This window comes from Pleurodeles waltl, chromosome 10 (assembly GCF_031143425.1).
Source record: "Pleurodeles waltl isolate 20211129_DDA chromosome 10, aPleWal1.hap1.20221129, whole genome shotgun sequence".
Lineage (NCBI taxonomy): Eukaryota > Metazoa > Chordata > Amphibia > Caudata > Salamandridae > Pleurodeles > Pleurodeles waltl.
In genome coordinates this window covers 468,012,541-468,031,249 of record NC_090449.1, presented here as the reverse complement: position 1 = coordinate 468,031,249, position 18,709 = coordinate 468,012,541, and the positions used below count along the sequence as shown (strand labels likewise).

At 42.2% G+C, this 18,709-nt stretch overlaps 1 protein-coding gene across 1 annotated transcript in view; it reads right to left on the bottom strand.

Annotated features, from left to right (window-relative positions):
- LOC138261625 (SCO-spondin-like) overlaps positions 1–18,709 on the bottom strand; it is a 1,514,343-nt gene that overhangs the window by 58,941 nt on the left and 1,436,693 nt on the right. Inside the window, exon 109 of the mRNA XM_069210750.1 lies at positions 5,689–5,900. Within this exon, the coding sequence (XP_069066851.1) occupies positions 5,689–5,900 (212 nt within the window). The remainder of the gene's footprint in view (positions 1–5,688; positions 5,901–18,709) is intronic.

Below are 18,709 nucleotides of genomic sequence, written 5' to 3'. Positions count from 1 at the left end.
ACTGTCCAGCCTTGTTTAGTGCTTTAAACAACTTACAGTGAAAAGTGTTTGTGGTTTTTATTTTTACCTGAGTTGAAAAAGGTAAAATGCAGCAACTGACAATGATGTACTGTCCTCCAGATCTGTCAGGAGCTTCAGGCAGGGCATTCTCAATGACCTGAAGCGTAATACTTGGGCTCTTGTAGATTTTTTTGCATTTGCCGATCTTATATCCCACAAAAGACCACCAATGTGCAGGCAATCCCAAACAAATTAATTTATCTCAGATTTGTTATCTTAAGACAATGTCCTGGCACATAACTTTGGGAGTGATTTGCTATCATTCTCTCCTTCCGTACTAAGATAGGTAGGCTTCGTAATACCCAGACTATAGACTTACATTAAAGAGCCCCCCTATGCAGTTGTTCTTACTTCATTTGTTCCCAGTACATTGGGTTGGAAAACAATTGGGGCTCAAACATCAGACAGGCAATGCTTTAACAGATGAAAGAGTACTCCCAGTGCCTAGGTCAAAATCAGTAAAACTGATCAGATAGGCAAGTTTACTCCAAGAAACAAATCGGTGACAATGCAATTAGCCCTTCTGTCTCTTTCCAGGAATATAGGGTTTTGTCTGTTACAGTTTTGTGTTCAAAACGAAATTCTATTCCTGTCTGAGCCTGTTAATTAGCCTATATTTTCCTGTTTTTTAAAGCAGCAACAGTAGCTTTTTTCTACACTGGCTTATACCCCTATTACTAGTGTGGCATGTGCCAAATCCCAAGGGAATCTGTTTGCTTCAGTTTCACACTGTTGCACTTTACAAGATGGCTCACACCTTCATTTTCTATCAAGAGCTCAACTCTCTGCTACTAATACATCAGAGGCAGGATCACTTGCCAGTTAACAACAGGGGAACTTCCATCAACTGGGCTTGAAACCTCTGGTCTGAGCTTGTTCCTATAAGTACAATATACTTGTTATATGGATAATTAGCACCTTAAAAGGCCTTCCTAGATGTAAAATGTCAGTCTGGCTCTTGACAGGAAGATTATTTACCATTTAGATGATTCAATTCAGTCCGACCACTAGAATGTGTATTAGTTTGCTGCATGATGGGACAACGTATGCCATTACCACGCATGCCTTTACAATGCAACAATTACCACACAAATGCCTTGGCCACCCATGCCTTTACCATGCAAACTTTTACTACATATTTACCTTGACCACGTCTTTACAACGAAAATGTAAGTATTTCATAGGTAAGTATAAACACCGTATATATATATATATATATATATATATATATATATATATATATATATATATATATACACATATATATACATATATTTTTTACTAAAACACCAAAGGTTAGAGGGATGCTATACAAGATGTAATTTCTGATGTAATGTGTGCTTTAAGCAGCACTGCATGGCGAGGGCACAAGTTATAGTTACCCTAGAGCACAAATTATAGCTTCTTGAGATAAGTATAACTATAACTGTTGCATTTCCATGGTTTTGTCCATGTAAAATCTGTTATATGTTAGAAATAGTAGCACTCATTATTAGTACACAAAGTATACTCATTTGACTTTTAAAGTACCTTAGCATATATGTGTGAACACGCATAAACGTTTATAAAACACTCACAATCACTGAATGATGTCATCAGTGGTCATCTGAGAGGTCATCCATGACTTCATCAGTGATGTCACTAATCATGTCATCAGTGCTGTAATATGTAAGGTCATAAGCAGTGCATTGCAGAGGAGTAAATTATAGTTATTTCAGATAACTATAACTGCTGAATTTCTGCAGTTTGGTATGTGTAAAATCTAAGCCTAACTAACAGCCCCGCATTCTTTAATTCTTTGTCTTTTTTAGTGAACATATATATATATATATATATATGTATATATATATATATATATAAATATATATATATATATAGTAATAACAAGGGACTCACTAACTGTGATCAAGACTCAGGGGAGTTGAAATGTGTTGATGTTTGCCGCTCTAATCTTGGAATGAATGTGAATATTTAGAGATCTTGGAGTGCAGTGGCTTCTTTTGTACGCAGTATTGTAAGGGGGTCGGTCTCCTTCAGCCACACACACACATATGTAGTTATATATATATATATATATATATTTGTTTTTTACCTACTGGTGGTCGCTATTAGATAGATATGGTTAGGACCTAGTTTCCACAGAGAAATCATTTTTTGACTTGGCTAGCTCTTTGGTGTCATTTGACAAATCTTCCTGAAATGTTCCAAAAAAAGAGTCCTCTAGGCTCTTGTTTGTACATGGAAAGTATCGGGGCGATCTGTGAAGCAGGGGTGGAGAAAAACGGGGGCCAAAAGAAGTGTGTTTCCCTTGGTAATTCCCATGGAGATTTTAGAAACGCTGGACTGAATTACACCAAATTTGGCAGAAAGTTAGCTCTTGGTCCAGAAAGCGCTCTTTATGTTATTTGGTGTAAATCTGTTCAGTAGTTTTCTAGAAATTAAAGGAAACCCAAATTTATATATATAGGGTCCAGACGACTTCACAAATACTCCCGATCTCGTGTAGAGATCTGTTTGGCTGCCAACACTTCAAACAGGAAGTATTAGCACCTATATTAGGTCTCGGCTTCAGCCGAGTCCCAACGAAAAAAAAAAAGAAAAGAAAAGGGGGCAGGGTACGAATAATCTAACCCTCTAAACTTGGTTTTGGAGTCCCCCGGACCATGGCAATAAAGACATTTTTAAACAATTCATGGTGGAAACCGCAAATATTTGCAAATTTTGCCATGACTTTGAAAAAAAAAATACAAACATTCTCGGTCTCCTGCACTTATTTTTAAGAAGCCCCTGGGTGGACCAGGTCCTGGGGGCATGGCCAATTTTTTTTTTTTTAATGGAGTGGGCGCTTGGGGTCCCTCTCCAATGGCTTTTTTATGCCAAGAGTACCACCACCTCCCCAGGCTTACATATAAAATAAACATCTGGGGGGGGGATGTGCAGACCCCGCCCCTGGGACCACCACATCCGTAAGGCTTTTTTATACAAAGGAGGGGGCTGCATGGCCCCCCTCCTGGGGCTGTATGAAGCCCCAGGGGCAACCACCTCCCCAGAGAAAATAGAAAATTATTGAGCATGCTGCACGGACTCCCCACACCCCGGGGACCACTACTTCCCCTGGGCCTTTTACATTTTTTACAGAAGGGATGGGACCGCGTCCTGGAGAATGTCACCGCCAGGGCTGGCTCCTGCTATCTCCCAAGGTGCACACTCTCAAGAGATAGCAGTTTGCATTTGCTTGAGACAGCTTCCACCAAGCAAAAGCAAACACTCTGCTTTCCAGCAAGCAGGAGCTGTCAAAATGTTCCCTCTTGCTGGAAGCAGAGTTTTCATCTCTTTCCCTGCCCGCACACATGCAGGCAAGGAAACAGATGAAAGTATTGCTCCAGCACGCTGGGAGCTGCATTTCTAACAGCTTTCTGCATGCAGGAGCAATGTCAGAGCCTGCAGGAGGTGGGGAGCAAGCTGTGACCATTGGGGCATTGTGGATCCCCACGCGGTCTTGCTGTATATGGAAAAATGAATTATTCCTACCGTGCATATTTATCATAGATAAATATGCAAGGCAGGATTAATTCTGGCATGAAGCTCATTTCCAAAACTTAAACCTCAACAGGAAGCGCATACAGATATAAACAAAGCAGGTTCCCAAATTGAGGCTTTACTTTTATGCAGTACTAATAATCCTAATTTCTTGTGCATGGTCAAAACAAAGCAAGTATTTTTTTCTCTGCATTTCCACCCTGAAAAGTTTTCTGTAAACCTTGCTGTAGGTGTCTGCATCCTTGCTTTTTTCAAGCACAATATCTCATGAATTGACTGTGCAGAGTGCGTTCTTTCTTGTCATCTACTTCTGAGGCCAGAGATTGTGTTCTCCCTTTTAAAAACTACAAGTATGTAAAATGGCCTATAAGCCCTACACGTTTGTCCTCCCTGATATACATTAGTGGTATGCAACATCTTGCCACTCTTTTTCCAGGATGATGGAGAACTTACTCTACTACAGGGCCCCATAGAGGGCATTTCCCTCCATTTCTGGAGACCCGTTCTTGATGCAGAGGGATATGATCACATCTGCACAAAATAAAGAAGCACTTACTTATGTAAAGTACAAATCATTCAAGTGTGTTGTTACTGCAGTTCCACCTTGAAAAGTTATCTGATGAAGACACTCGAGGAACAATCATATTGGAAAAGTTACAATCCCACAAGGTCAATGGAGGCATACCTCGGCATCGTTTACGTAGCTGTAGTATAGGAGATGCACTATACATTTGACTAACAAGGTAGCACTTGCTAATTAGCCAGTAGGAAGTACTCCTGTTGGGTAGACAAGCAGCACAAAACTGTGGTCTCTTCTTGGATAAATAATCAGGGCAGGATTTGTTCCGGCACAGTACTCATTTCACAGAAATTAAAACTCAACTGTGAGCATTTCCAGATATTAGCAAAGCAGGTGCCTAAGTTGAAGCTTCATATCTGTGAAGGACTAATCATTCTAATTTCTTCTTCATGGCCAAGGCAAAGCAAGTGTTTTTTCTCTGCATTTCCACCTTGAAAATGTGTCTGTAAATCTTGATGGAGGTGTTTGCATCCTTCCTTTTTTTAGCATAATATCTTGTGTAGTGACTGTGATGAGTGGGTCCTTTCTTGTCATCTGCTCCTGAGACCAAAGATCGTGTTCTACCTTTTAAAAACTCAGTACGTAAAATCACCAAGAAGCCCTGCCTTTTTGTCCTCACCCCATGTAGATTAGTGGCATGCAACATCATCCCACCATTTTCCCAGGATGATGCACAGCATACTAAAAGGACCCCCTGAGCGCTTTACTCCGATTTTGGAGTCAAGTTTTTGATGTACAGGAGTATGATTACATCTCCAACAAACAAAGAAGCACTTCAAGAGTGGTGGGGGTTGGGTGGTTATAGGGAGTTAGCTGCAAGCCCTGCAACCAACCCCCCACCAAATACGGCAGAAGACCATGTGTGCTGGTGGGTGGGTTAACGTAATGTAATTAAAATTACTTAACGTTAAAAACCACAGCAATTTACTGCAAAAATCAAAGGATACAGGGGTGTTATAGTTAGGAAATATAATTTAAAAAATAGAGCCATTCACTTAAAAAACAAATGTTACACGGACGTTATAGATAGGTTCGGAATTTACTCGAACAAAACCATGGAAATTCATCTGTTATGGTTTGTTATTTTAAGTAAATATAACTTGTGCACTAAGGTAACTATAACCACATGCTCTTGCCATGCACTGCTAACTACCCCATATATTACATCACTCATAACATCATAGACAATATCACTGCAATATTTGCACTACAATTTCTAGTGAGAAAACTGTGCAAGGTATAGTTACCTTAGGCAAAGAGACTACTTTAATCAAACCTCAATTCCTAGAATTTACATTAAGTAGTATAGTCTTATATTTTCACTTGTATACCTTGTTGTCTTACACTTAACCACTTGAGCAAATTTGTACATAAATGTATTAGAAGTGACTTCATGTCATAAGAACAAAAAGAAATGCTACAAAAACAAAACAGGAGTGTCACAACAAAACACAACAAATCCTACAGGAAGAAAAATCTACAAAAACAAAATTGAATTTAAGACTTACCAGATAAATGTGTTCACCATCAACACACTCACAGTGTGCTGCAGTGACACAGTGTCCGCTGCTGTTCCTGTACTTTCCTGCTTCACAGACACAGCCCTGCTCTTCACCCAAACTGCAGTTTCTTTGGGGATCTTCATATACCTCTTTGCAGGTGCGTTCACAGGGCTCAGGCTCAGATGAGGACCTCCGCCACCGCTCACCATACGGACACACTGAGTGCAAAACCGTGAAATAGATTAGAGCACAATAGAGAGAGATATGCGACTCCAAAACAACTCAGTCACAACTGACATCAAAGGTACTTTGTACAAATGATACTCATTTATACACCATCCATTAACATATACTAAACAACAGCGTTCAACCTTTTATTAGAAAAAATCAAGTTTTCTGCGCTTTTTAAAATCTTTCACTTACTGAAATCATTTTTTAAAACTATTAATTTACTGTCAGCCTTGACAACACAAAAACAGACAGGGCGATGGAGGAAAAAATTACTTTAATTGATGCTGTTTTGTGGTGGATACTCTAACACAGACTCCTCACTTTTTGACTTTGTGAATATCCCCATGCACCAGAATGGATCTGAAAGATTCTCATAGCTACTTCCTTGAGCGATAGTAGGTGGAGTCATGTGCCACCATGTCGGGACACCACATAGCCACCACCTCCATGTGTTGATGTAAGTTTCTTTCCGACTCAGCATGTACCACTGGACACAGAGCCCTAACAAATCAGTTTGTGCCAGGGTGCAATCTATAATTTGGGATATTTTTAATGTTAGCTAAATAGGTCCATTCCACAGAATGGGGAGGAGGGTGGATCTGTGAGTCTACAGCTAGATATAATATCTACCAGAAAAAACAATTACCAAAGGTAAGTAACTTTATTTTGATAGATACTTCTAACTGCATATTACTCACCTTCTGAACAGATACCAAAGCAGTGCTTCACCATACTGTGGGTCTGTGGAATGACTAAGCTGTTCTTTGAGCCTGCTGATTGAAGGAGATGGGGCTCACCAACATTGCACTATGTAGCACCATCGGCTACCCGCTGTGCAGGACATCCTGCCTGCCTATTGTAAAGGGACTATGAGTCCCAGGGGACTTACTGTGTTTTGAGCCTGCTGGGGGAAGGAGAAGAGGCTCACCAACATCGATGTTCATACAGCCGTCATCTCCCCGCTGTGCGAGGCATTCTGCCTGCCTGCTGCACAGGGACTATGAGTCCTAGGAGACTTGTCGTGCTTTGAACCTGCTGAAGGAAGGGCTCACCAACATTACACCACTTAGCGCCATCTGCTCCCTGCTGAAATAGCATTCTGCCGGCCTGCTGGAAAGGAACTATGAGTCCCAGGAGACTTGCCGTATTTTGGGCCAGATATATCATTCTTACCAATAGCGATTACCAAATTACGATTTTCTGCAAATCGCAATTAAGTAATCACTATTGGAATGTATGAAACTCCATGAGTTTCATATAGTGATTTGCAAGGGCTTGCAAATTGACCTACCTCATTAATATTCATGTGGTAGGTCGCAAATTTGCGACCCATTGAGAATGGCTACTATCAAAGGGATGGTGGGTTGCTGGGCTCAGCAGACCACCATGTCTGTGATTGCTTTTCAATAAAGCAATCTTTTTTTTTAAAAATGCTGCCCGTTTTCCTTAAAGGAAAACAGGATGCGTTTAAAAAAGAAAAATGAAAAGTTTCCTTTTCATTTTTTAAGAGTAGGCAGTGGTCCGTGGGACCACTGCCTGCTCTTAAAAAATGTTTTCGTAAGCATTTACAAAGCGCACGGGTTCCCACATTTGGGTCACAAAACATTCCAACATACCTCTGCCATTCGTTATTAGGAAGAGACGCCCTTGACACGCCCTTTCCTAATACAGAATCGATATGTAGTCGCAAGTCTAATTTGCGATTTGGGGCCATATGTACAAACACATTTTCCCATAGACACAGAATGGATAAAACCCTTTGGTACATCTAGCCCATTGTAACAAGTTACCGAATCGCAAATTGGACTTGATACATACTAAAATGTATTTTTGCGATCACAAACGGCCACTTGAGATCGCAAAAATGATTGATACATCTGGCCCTTTCAGCCAGCTGGGGGAAGGAGGAGGGGCTCACCAACATCGCGCTACATAGAGACGTCTGCTCCCCGCCTGAAAGCACATTCTGCCTGCTTGCTGCAATGGACCTGTGAGTCCAAGGAGACCTGCTTTGCTTTGAACCTGCTGGGGGAAGGAGGAAGGAATCACCAACATTGTGCTACTTAGCGATGTCTGCTTCCTGGTGCACGAGACACAAAGAGCAGGCCGTCTGTACCCCTCACAGCCCGGAAGAGGGTGAACTGGGCCACCCCTCTTTCATCGTCAAGTCTGTACAATGGGTAAACAGAAATCTTCATGTCTTAATGGCCTTGCAATCAAAAAGGGCCTTGCGAAAGCACATCAATCATTTCGTTCCTTATCTCTGGTGTAGGGGCCTTAAACAAAGAAATTCAGAGTGTGGAAAAAAACTGGGGCTGAGACCTGACATCGTTATCCCGAGTTTGTCTCCCTAGCCAAAGGGGATAAGGGCTGGTGACGCTGTAGGTATGACCCACACTATCAATCAGGGGGGCTCCTGCAAAATGAGACAGTACAAAGGGTGTTGTGTCAGTATGTATTTGGCTGTCTCACTGGGATCCTGCTGGTCAGGACCCCAGGGCTCATAGTGTGTGGCCTAATGTGAAGGCCTGTGTAGTGCCTAACTGTATCACTGAGGCTCTGCTAACCAGAACCTCAGTGCTTATGCTCTCTCTGCTTTTTAATTTGTCACTGTAGGCCAGTGACTTCATTTACCAATTTCAATTGGCATACTGGACCCCCCTTATAAGTCCCTAGTATATGGTACCTAGGTACCCAGGGCACTGGGGTTCCGGGAGATCTATGGGCTGCAGCATTTCTTTTACCACCCATAGGGAGCTCAGACAAACCCTTACACAGGACTGCCACTGCAGCCTGCGTAAAATAGTACACACGGCAATTTTCACTGCACTTAAGTAACTTATAAGTCACTTATATGTCTAACCTTCACTTGCTGAAGGTTAGGTGCAAAGTTTCGAAGTGTGAGGGACCCTTGCACTAGCAAAGGTGCCCCCACATATTTCAGGGCCATTTCCCAGGACTTAGTGAGTTTTCGGACGCCATTGCACATGTGCACTACATATAGGTTTATACCTATATGTAGCTTCACAATGGTAACTCCGAATATGGCCATGTAACGTGTCTAAGATAATGGAATTTCCCCCCCCCCAATTCCAAATCTGGTATTGGGGAGCCAATTCCATGCATCCTGGGGGCTCCACCATGGACCTCCAGTACTGCCAAACCAGCTCTCTGAGGCTTGCACTGCAGATACAGCTGCTGCCACCTCCCAGACAGGGTTCTACCCTCCTGGGGTCTGGGTAGCCCAGTCCCAGGAAGGCAGAACAAAGCATTTCCGCTGAGAGCAGGGTGTTGCACCCACTCCTTTTGGAAATAGGTGTTACAGGCTGGGGAGGGGTAGCCTCCCCCAGCCCAAGGAAATGCTTTGAAGGGCAAAGATGGGATCCCCTTCTCTGGCGGGAAACTGGACAAAGGAAAGGGAAGTGACCATTCCCCTGTCCAGCAGCACCCCAGGGGTGGTGCCCAGAGCTCCTCCAGTGTGTCCCAGACTTCAGGCATCTTGCCTTGCAAGGTGTGGGGGCACTCTGGAGGGCTCTGAGTAACCAGTGCCTGCAGGTGACGTCAGAGAGCCCTCCTGATAGGTGCATACCTGATAAGGTGGCCATTCCCTCTCTCAGGGCTATTTAGGATTTCTCCTGTGGGTTCTCTTGAGATTCTGCTTGTAAGTTTCCTTCAGGAATCCTCTGCAACTACTACTTCATCCCCTGACCTCAGATCAACCGCAGCCTGCTCCAAGACACGCTGTAACTGCAACAAAGTGTCTACAAGAGACGCTTTTCTTCAGCAACCTCAGCTCCAAGTCAGCAACTGCAACAGTTTCCATGTTGTGCATGCTCTGGGGACTCCACGTCTTCATACTGCACCAGAAGAACCAAGGAAATCTCCTGTGGAGTGATGGAATCACTCCCCTGCTCCAAGCAGACACCTTCCAAGGCGATGACCGGTTTCCTGGGACTCCTCTCACGGCGACAAGCGTGCTCCTAAGGACACAGAGGGTGGTCATCAACGACATACACTGTCCTGAGGTCCTGCTGATGCAATTTGGAGGAGGTAAGACCTTGCCTTCCGAAAGAACAACAGTACCCCTGTGTATTGTGTCTTCTTCGCCTCCTGAGGCCTCTGTGCACTCTTTGCAAAATCCCTTCGTGCACAGCCTGGCCCAACTCCCAAGCACTCCACCCTGGGACGCTCAACTCGGTGAGTTGTTCTCCGGCGGTATGGGACCTTCTTTTGTTGTGCTGCATTGACCGCGTTTTGCACTTTCTTTGAACCCGGATCCTGCGGCTTCTGGGGGTGCTGACTGGCATCCAGAGGGCTCTCTAAAGTGCTGAGAGCCCCCTCTTCCTCCTCACACAGGGTTGAGGCCCCCAGGTCACTCCTGGGTCCATCCAGCACCATTTTGATGAAAAACACACTTTTGTTGTAGCCAAGGCTTGTTGGTGCCTTCCAACACGAAATCTTGAACTAGTTGAGAATGAGAACCCACAGAAGTTATATGTTTTTGGAGAGAAAAATTCTTAATGCAGTCATAATGTATTGGGAAAATTGTTCAGAGTAATCATTCCAGAGCCAGAATCTTTCTATGGCTCCAATAAGGATGCATGCATACGGCGGTGCAAATTATGCTCCCATTGCCATGCCTTGAATCTGGAGATAAAATTGTCCTTCAAAAAGAAAAAAGTTATTTTGAAGACAGAACGTAATCATTTCTATTACCATCTTATTTCTTTCAGTGTGGTGAGCCGATCTTGTGGACAGGCAGCTGCTAAGTGCTTCGATCCCATCATGATGCCTGAGAGAGGTGTATAAACTAACAACATCTATAGTAACAAGTATGTAGTCTGGCTGCCAATCAATGTTCTGCAGTTTTTTATTTATATCTTTGGTGTCTCTAATAAAGGAAGGTCAATTTTGCATGAAGGGTTGTAGTTCAATGTCAATGAGGATTACCAGGTTATGACAGATCGAGTTGATTCCTGAGATAATTGGTCTGCCTTTGGGGGCGTTACCTCCTTTGTGTATTTTCGGGAGTACATATAAGGTAGGAATAGTTGGATTTTGTATGATAAGAAAGTTTATTTCTTCAGATGAAATAATTTGTTTGGAATGCCAATAGTCTAACAGGTTCTTCAATTTCTTTTGGATCTCTTGTGTAGGATTTGTAGAAAGTTTTTTATAACATGTAGTATTCTTAAGTTGTCTGTGGATTTCGTGTAAATAGTTGTTTTTATTGAAAATCACGATATTCCTACCTTTGTCAGCTTCTTTAATGACTACTACATTGTTATTTTTTAATTGATTGGTTGATGTATTATGTTTAATACTGATGTTGGATGGCAGGTATTGTTGTTTCTTGATATATTTTCTATATTCCTGTCGAGATCTTGGGTCACAGCTGTGAAAAAAAGGTCGATTGAATTGCCTGCAGGCAAGACTGGATTAAAGGTTGATTTAATAGGGAGTCCAAAGGGTTGGTATGAGGTGGTCTCAATATCCAGTTCTTGGGCTATTTCAGTCATAGATAGATCTTGTTCTTTGACGTTGGAAAGGTTACTTAATAAGTATATTGCTTCTAGATCTTTGGCAGTAAGATCACTTGAAAGCTGAGATGGTTAGTATGAGGCAGGTTTGGGTACTGAAGTGGAAAAAAATGATTTAAGTTTCAGAGTAAACTTGAAAAGGTCAATCTTTGTTCGTACTAGATCCCAATGGTTGGTTGGACAAAAAGATAAACCCCTGTTTAGAACTTCAACTTGAGTAGATGATAAGTTTAAGTCAGATAGATTGACAATTAGTTATTTTCCTGATCTCAATGTCTCACTTCCTTGCTTCGGGCTCTTGTCTGTATACCTGTCAATTTTGGTTCTTCCGTTATGGTGCCAGGTGGTCTTGTGCGATTGTCTAATATTGTGCCTAGGCGATGTCTTCTGACTTCCTTGAAAAAATTTACTGTGGGTTTGCTGGATTGACGTTTTTCCCTTTCTTCTGATGATTCGACATCTGAGGAGGGTAAGGTTTCTGAGTAACTGGGTGATTCTGTGGTTGGGTTAGGATCCTTTATGTTATCATATTGTTTTCCAAAGGTATAGACTCTTCCTAGTTGGTAGTCTATGAGGTCACATCTGAATTTTCTATTTTTTCTCTGAATAATCTCTGCTTCATAATGGTCTATGATATTATTTAGTATTTCATAATTTTTTACTGAGATGTCTCCCTAGTTGGCTTCCTCAATTCGTTTGTTGAGCATATCTACCTTCTGACGGAATTTCTGATACCCCTCCTGAGCAATATCTATTAGTTGTCGTATCCTATTGTTAGAGCCCGTCTGTAAGTTGGCTTCCCATTGTAGGAGTCTTTCCTGGGACGTGGTATCTGACGGGGGAAGATCGGAATTCTTAGACCATGTGGTATCAGATCATGTTTCAAATACTTTTTTATTGAAGCTGCTTCCCACCACTTTGAAGTTTCCTTTTTTACAGCTCGTTCCAAAACTAGAAAAGTACTTTTTGCTGACAGTGGGTTAGTGGAGTTAGGTCGTTTTATGCCAGCACCTGAGGTACTAAAGACTTGATCCAGCTTAGAGTTACGTAATTCTCGTTTATTTGCTTTGTTTGCCATTGTGTTTGCCAGGGAAGAAATTGTGTTTTCAGTAATTGTTAAGTTATATCCTGCGGCTTTACAGGAAGATAGGTACACAGTATTTAACCTTGAAAAAACGAAGGTCCAAATTTCCTTCCTGTGTAAATGCCCTATAGGTGATGAAAAATTCGATGGTGGGAACACAAATAGGTGGTCTGGACCAGATTCCCCCTTTAGAGAGTAGAAGTCCTGAACTAGTTGAGAATGAGAACCCACAGAAGTTATATGTTTTGGAGAGAAAAATTCTCAATGTAGTGATAATGTATTGGGAAAATTGTTCAAAGTAATCATTCCAGAGCCAGAATCTTTCTATGGCTCCCATAAGGATGTATGCATAAGGCGGCGCAAATTTTGCTCCCATTGCCGTGCCTTGAAGCTGGAGATAAAATTGCCCTTCAAAAAGAAAAAAGTTATTTTGAAGACAGAATCATCTTATTTCTTTCAGTGTGGTGAGCAGATCTTGTGGACAGGCAGCTGCTAAGTGCTTCGATCCCATCATGATTCCTGATAGAGGTGTATAAACTAACAACATCTATAGTAGCAAGTATGTAGTCTGACTGCCAATCAATGTTCTGCAGTTTTTGAAATATATGTTTGGTGTCTCTAATAAAGGAAGGTAAATTTTGCATGAAGGGTTGTAGTTCAATGTCGTTGAGGGTTCCCAGGTTATAACAGATCGAGTTGATTCCTGAAATAATTGGTCTGCCTTTGGGGGGGTTACCTCCTTTGTGTATTTTCGGGAGTACATATAAGGTAGGAATAGTTGGATTTTGGATGAAAAGAAAGTTTCTTTTTCAGATGAAATAATTTGTTTGGAATGCCAATAGTCTAACAGGCTCTTCAATTTCTTTTGGATCTCTCATGTAGGATTTGTAGAAAGTTTTTTATAACATGTGGTATCCTTAAGTGCATTTCGTGTAAATAGTCGTTTTTGTTGAGAATCACAATATTCCCACCTTTGTCAGCTTCTTTACTGACTACCATATTATTATTTTTTAATTGATTGAAAACACAAAAATCTCGTCTGCAACGATCTTCATGCCGTGGGACATCTTTTGCATTCTTCAGGAACCCGCTGGCATCTTTCTAGGGTGCATGTCTGCAGTCTTCTACTAACTGGGGACTCTTCTTTTGAACCCTCTTCTGGGTTGGCAGGGGCTCCTGTCCTTCCTGGAACTTCTTTTGACTTCTGGACTTGTTCCACTTCGTTTGCAGGTCTTCAGGTCCAATAATCCAGCAGTTGTTCTTTGCAGGCTTGGCTGCAAAATCCCAAAAACGAGGTGTAGTGTGTCCTAAGGAAACTTGCAGTACTTCACTCCTGCTTTTCTGGGCTCTGGGGTGGGGTAATTTACTTACCTTTACTGTATTCTTACTCTCCCAGCAATTCTGCACACACTACACTTGTCTAGGGGGGACTTTGTGATTCACATTCCACTTTTTTAGTATATGGTTTGGGTTGCCCCTAGACCTATTTTCTCCCATTTCGTTCTATAGGATTTCCCACTGTTTGCATTGGTCTATGACTATTTACTTGTCTAATTTTGGTGTCTAGTGTATATATTGTGTATAATACTTACCTCCATAAGGAGCATTGCCTCTAAGATATTTTTGGTACTGTGTCACCCAAATAAATTCCTTTATTTTTTGGTAACACTGAGTATTGTCTTTACTTGTGTATAAGTACTGTGTAACTATAAGTGGTATTGCATGAGCTTTTCATGTCTCCTAGTTCAGCCTAAGCTGCTCTGCTATAGCTACCTCTATAAGCCTAAGCTGCTAGAACACTACTACATTCACTAACAAGGGATAACTGGACCTGGTGTAAGGTGTACGTACCCAAGGTACCCACCACTAACCAGGACAGCCTCCTACAAACATGATGAAGACTTCTACTGCTCTTCCAATCGCATTTGCAAAGGAGGCAGGTTCATAATTAGCAACATTTAGTAAGAGTGAGTGGAGGCCAGTATCAGGCAATGTGCCCTATTCACTGGTATACACTGGCATTCTGTAAATTCAGGAATACGTTTTCACCATCACAGAGATTGGTGGCATTGTCTTTATCATTAGCAGCATTATGATATTGCTAAAGGAGTGACTGGGGATTAGAAAGTGATTAGAAATAAGGTGGATGTGAAGTAGGTGCAAGTCACTCTGGGTTTGCCTCACAATTTAAAAGGACTATTGGTTGGTTTCTAATGGAGTTGACAGAGTCAGTTACAAACATTAACAGTCGGGGCTGTGTTAATGGTTGTGGCACCGCAACAGATGTTGTTGCAAAGCCCAAAGTCAGGCTGACCTTGGTGTAAGCTTGTGTGGCACAATTTTATTTTCGTTGGGTATGCATCTGTTGAAGCTGGGCCGACTAGAGGCTAACTTGCATCCCTAGGGGCCGAAGGCAATCCAGAGGGATCCAGTTGGGTACCAAACATTTACCCATGGCCTTCTTAAATTCACTGAATTGTTCCTGCCCGCTGGACCTGGGAAATAGAGATGCATAGGAATAGGGGTCAGAATTGGTTTCAAGGATGTAGGCCAATTTTGCAGCCTAGAGATACCTGGTGTATTGCAGAGGCTCAGGAGCGGCGGGATGAAAGAGATCAGACCCTCTTGTATTTCTCTGACTTACCCGATTGCTGGACTTCTAAGCAGTAGCGTAACAAAGGCCCCCGCCGGCCCGAGCTCCATGGGGCCCCTCAGCACAATGCACTAATACACTATGCATGGGCGGTAGGCCCCTGACTGGGTCCAGGGGGAGTGGGGTGCTTTGCAGGGGGGCCCCTTAAGCTTTGTTATGCCACTGCTTCTAAAATGACCTTTTGAAAGCGTGATCTCAGGAGCAACAGCACATCTATGCCCTCAACTTCGTCCATGACCAGGCCTTCTTCTTCTGGTGTTGTTCTACGATGTAGGTTTTGGTGTCATGGGTGACCTTTGGTTTCATCTTCACACACTTGTCAAATGAAGTGCTTGAAGCTACGCCAGCAGAAACAAACCTCCTGGAGGTCCATCACTGACATCTGCTTGTGGCAATCCTTGCACGGTTTAAATCCAGTGGTTTTCGGAAGGAACATGTCTCTTGTACACTGGAAAACAATTAGGAAAATCTCTGTCAAATGTAACAGAAACGAGGAAGCGAGCTTCGGGTATGCGCTGGGAGGCAAGGTAAGAAGAAGCTGTCGTCAACATGTGGAGGTGGCTGCTATGGACAGGCCCAACATCACTTCCATCGAGCGGACCAAATGCAGAGCCGACACAATGCCACCTACCTACTATTAACAAGCTACACAAGTTGAGGAATATGCAGTTAGAAGCTTATTTGAAGGAAGTGAAGGATTTTATTATAAGGATTTGCAAAGTTAAGAAAATTCGATTCAGTCCATTTTGAGAGTTTAATTTTAAAACTGCAAAATGCAGTTGAAAAAAATGCAAACAAGTAGATACTCCAAGGTAAATACTCAATAAAAGCTACTTTTAGAAGAAGAATTTTCACATAAAAAGTGTTATTGCAGGATGAGTCGCCCAAAAAAGTTTCAGTGGGAAAATTCTCTTTGATACCAGTGTTTGGCTCAGAACAAGTGAGAGCCTAAAATTTACTTACGTGAAAGCCAGCGTTAAAAGCACTTCATGTCATTCCCCCAGTTTGAGGACTGCTTCATCTACGAATGGGTAGTGGCAACCGGTCGTCAAACGTATGAAACCATTACCCTGCTCTCACTCTCCCAGACTGACTGTTTTGGCAGGTTCGAGACGGCAACACAGCCCATCGCCATGCAATCGTCAAATTGTGATTGGCTCAGTTGCAGGTCTTATAGTGTCAATCATATTCTGAATGTGACTGGGGTTACATCTTTGAAGAACATGGTATAGCGTTGAAGCATAGCGAAGTCACAACAAGAGCGCAGTGGCAAAAATAACGGAAGCGTAAGAGACACGTAAGTATAAACAGGTTACATTGCTGTAGGGGATTACATTGTGTACAACTGCTACAGGGCATTTTGTTCTATGGCTGTCATTTCAAGTGGATAACCAACATATGACTACAAATGGGGCCGATGCAGAATGGGACGATGAAGGAATGTGGATTGTAAAAGGAATGATAGCATATACACACAGAAAAATGCGAGTCCATGTAGTAGGTGACATGGCATAGCCGGAATGGTTTAAACTGCTTGAACTACCCAAGGCATTTCAGCATTTTTTAAGGAAAACTCAAAAAACCCTGTTCGCTACTGTTTATTTAAGGTTGAATTTCAAACACTACTGGGGAGGATCAAGCTCCCCTGGCACGCCATGAAAGCATGGAAATATTTCAGGAGTGCCCGTTCAAGCCTTTTGCTTTTTAGACAATTTATATGAAAAGAGTTCGATAAAATACACCTTCGTGCACTGTTTGTTTTCAAACTGTTCCCCGGTGGTGCAAATTTAAAGCAGATGTTCAGTCAACACCAATTTCAAAGTTCACCAGATGGTACTGGTGAATTGTAGGAGCTATGTGAAAGCCTCAGTAGTGGGTGAGCTGGGCCTGTGGCAGTGCAAAATATATATACGGTACGAAAAATCTGTCAAGGCCTCAATACTGGGATCTCAGCGCAAAACAGTAAGTGGGGTACAATGCTAGAATCATGTTCTTTCCATTTAGGTACATTGTATCAAATAGGCACTACTTCTTCTGCGCTGCGAATGCATTTTCCTGCGTGAACCTATAATATTTTAGTGTGCACGCTTTTCCTTAGCATGTGCATTATTTGTTTCTTTTCCCATGTACTGTAACAACTATGAAATACTGGAATAGTTAATTCGCAGTTCAGAATTTAATGCAAAGCTTTTGAGTTTTCGCGAACGTCTTCCAAAATGTGTGCTGTGAAAATGCAGTCTTAACTCTTAACGTCCCCCAAATTTTCTTGGGTGTAACCCCTAGTCCTTGCTGAAAAACCTAATGATCACTTTCTGCATTTGATCATTCACTGCAATATGGAGGTCCATAAAATATACAATCTATGACATGGAAGGAAGAAACGTATTAAGACCTTTAAAATAACACATCACCACATTTTTTTAGCAGGGAAAGTATTAAGGATTGTGAGTTTCTGAATGTTAACAAAAACTGCAAGTTAAACCCTGCAGCGCTCCATTTAAACTATCATTCTAGTCAGACTGTACACAAACCGATCACCTACTGCGCGAGAGAGTGAGGTGCGTATAGGTTGGGCAGAGGTCTATTCTATGTGTGAACAGGAAGGGGTCATACAGTGGAACCGCCACTGGTCATTTATAAAATAAAAATGCCAGGAATTGTCATAAGGGTGGTTCCTGGCAAAGCACATTACTCCGTGCTACAGGGCTGCGTCAGCAGTATACAGCCTTGTAGTAGAGAGTCATTGTTTTTTCTTTCCAAAAAGAAGTCCCGAAACGAGATGTTCTGTTGGTAAAATAAATATATAATACTCCCCTCACCGTGGGAGCCTTCTCCATAACAGAGGGAGCATTATAATGCTTTTACAGTTCCTAGCCACCGGGTTTACCTAGCCATAAGAAAAGTAAAAATGACGACATATCAGCTCATCTAATTTGGCCAGGTGGACATGTAAACATTTCTCTGACAGCCCTTACTCCTCAGAGCCATTAGAGAAGTTTGGGCATGGCAGATACATATAGATCGGGTAGGGGGACGACTATGTTGGTGCGGAGGGAACTCCGTCACCACTAAAAGAGAGTTCCCTTCCTGCTAACATATAAATCAGGCTCTAAGCGTCAGAAACAAAATCATTTTGGGCAAAGGCACCAGGATACCGGAGGAGCTTTGTGAATATTTACTTAATTACTTTGGGGTTTTAGGGAATGAGAGGGAAAGGCCTAGCCTGGTGTGTCCAGGAGCAAAGCGCTCCCCGGTGTGCAAAGGAGGCCTTTTATTTAAAGCATGAATAGCAGGAAGACAACCCTGATGTTTAGGCGTCACATTTTTGGTATGTAAGTCAGCCTGCTTATTATATTCTTCAACATTTTTGATAAGGTGTATAGAATGCTAATCATGTTTGTGAAGTAACTGTCCACTAAACTCTAAATCAGGCTCATAATATGTCAAATGTGTGCTGACTTCTAAAATTTCAGAGGACTAATGTGTCATCTCAAACAGAGCTTGACTGCCAACCACTGC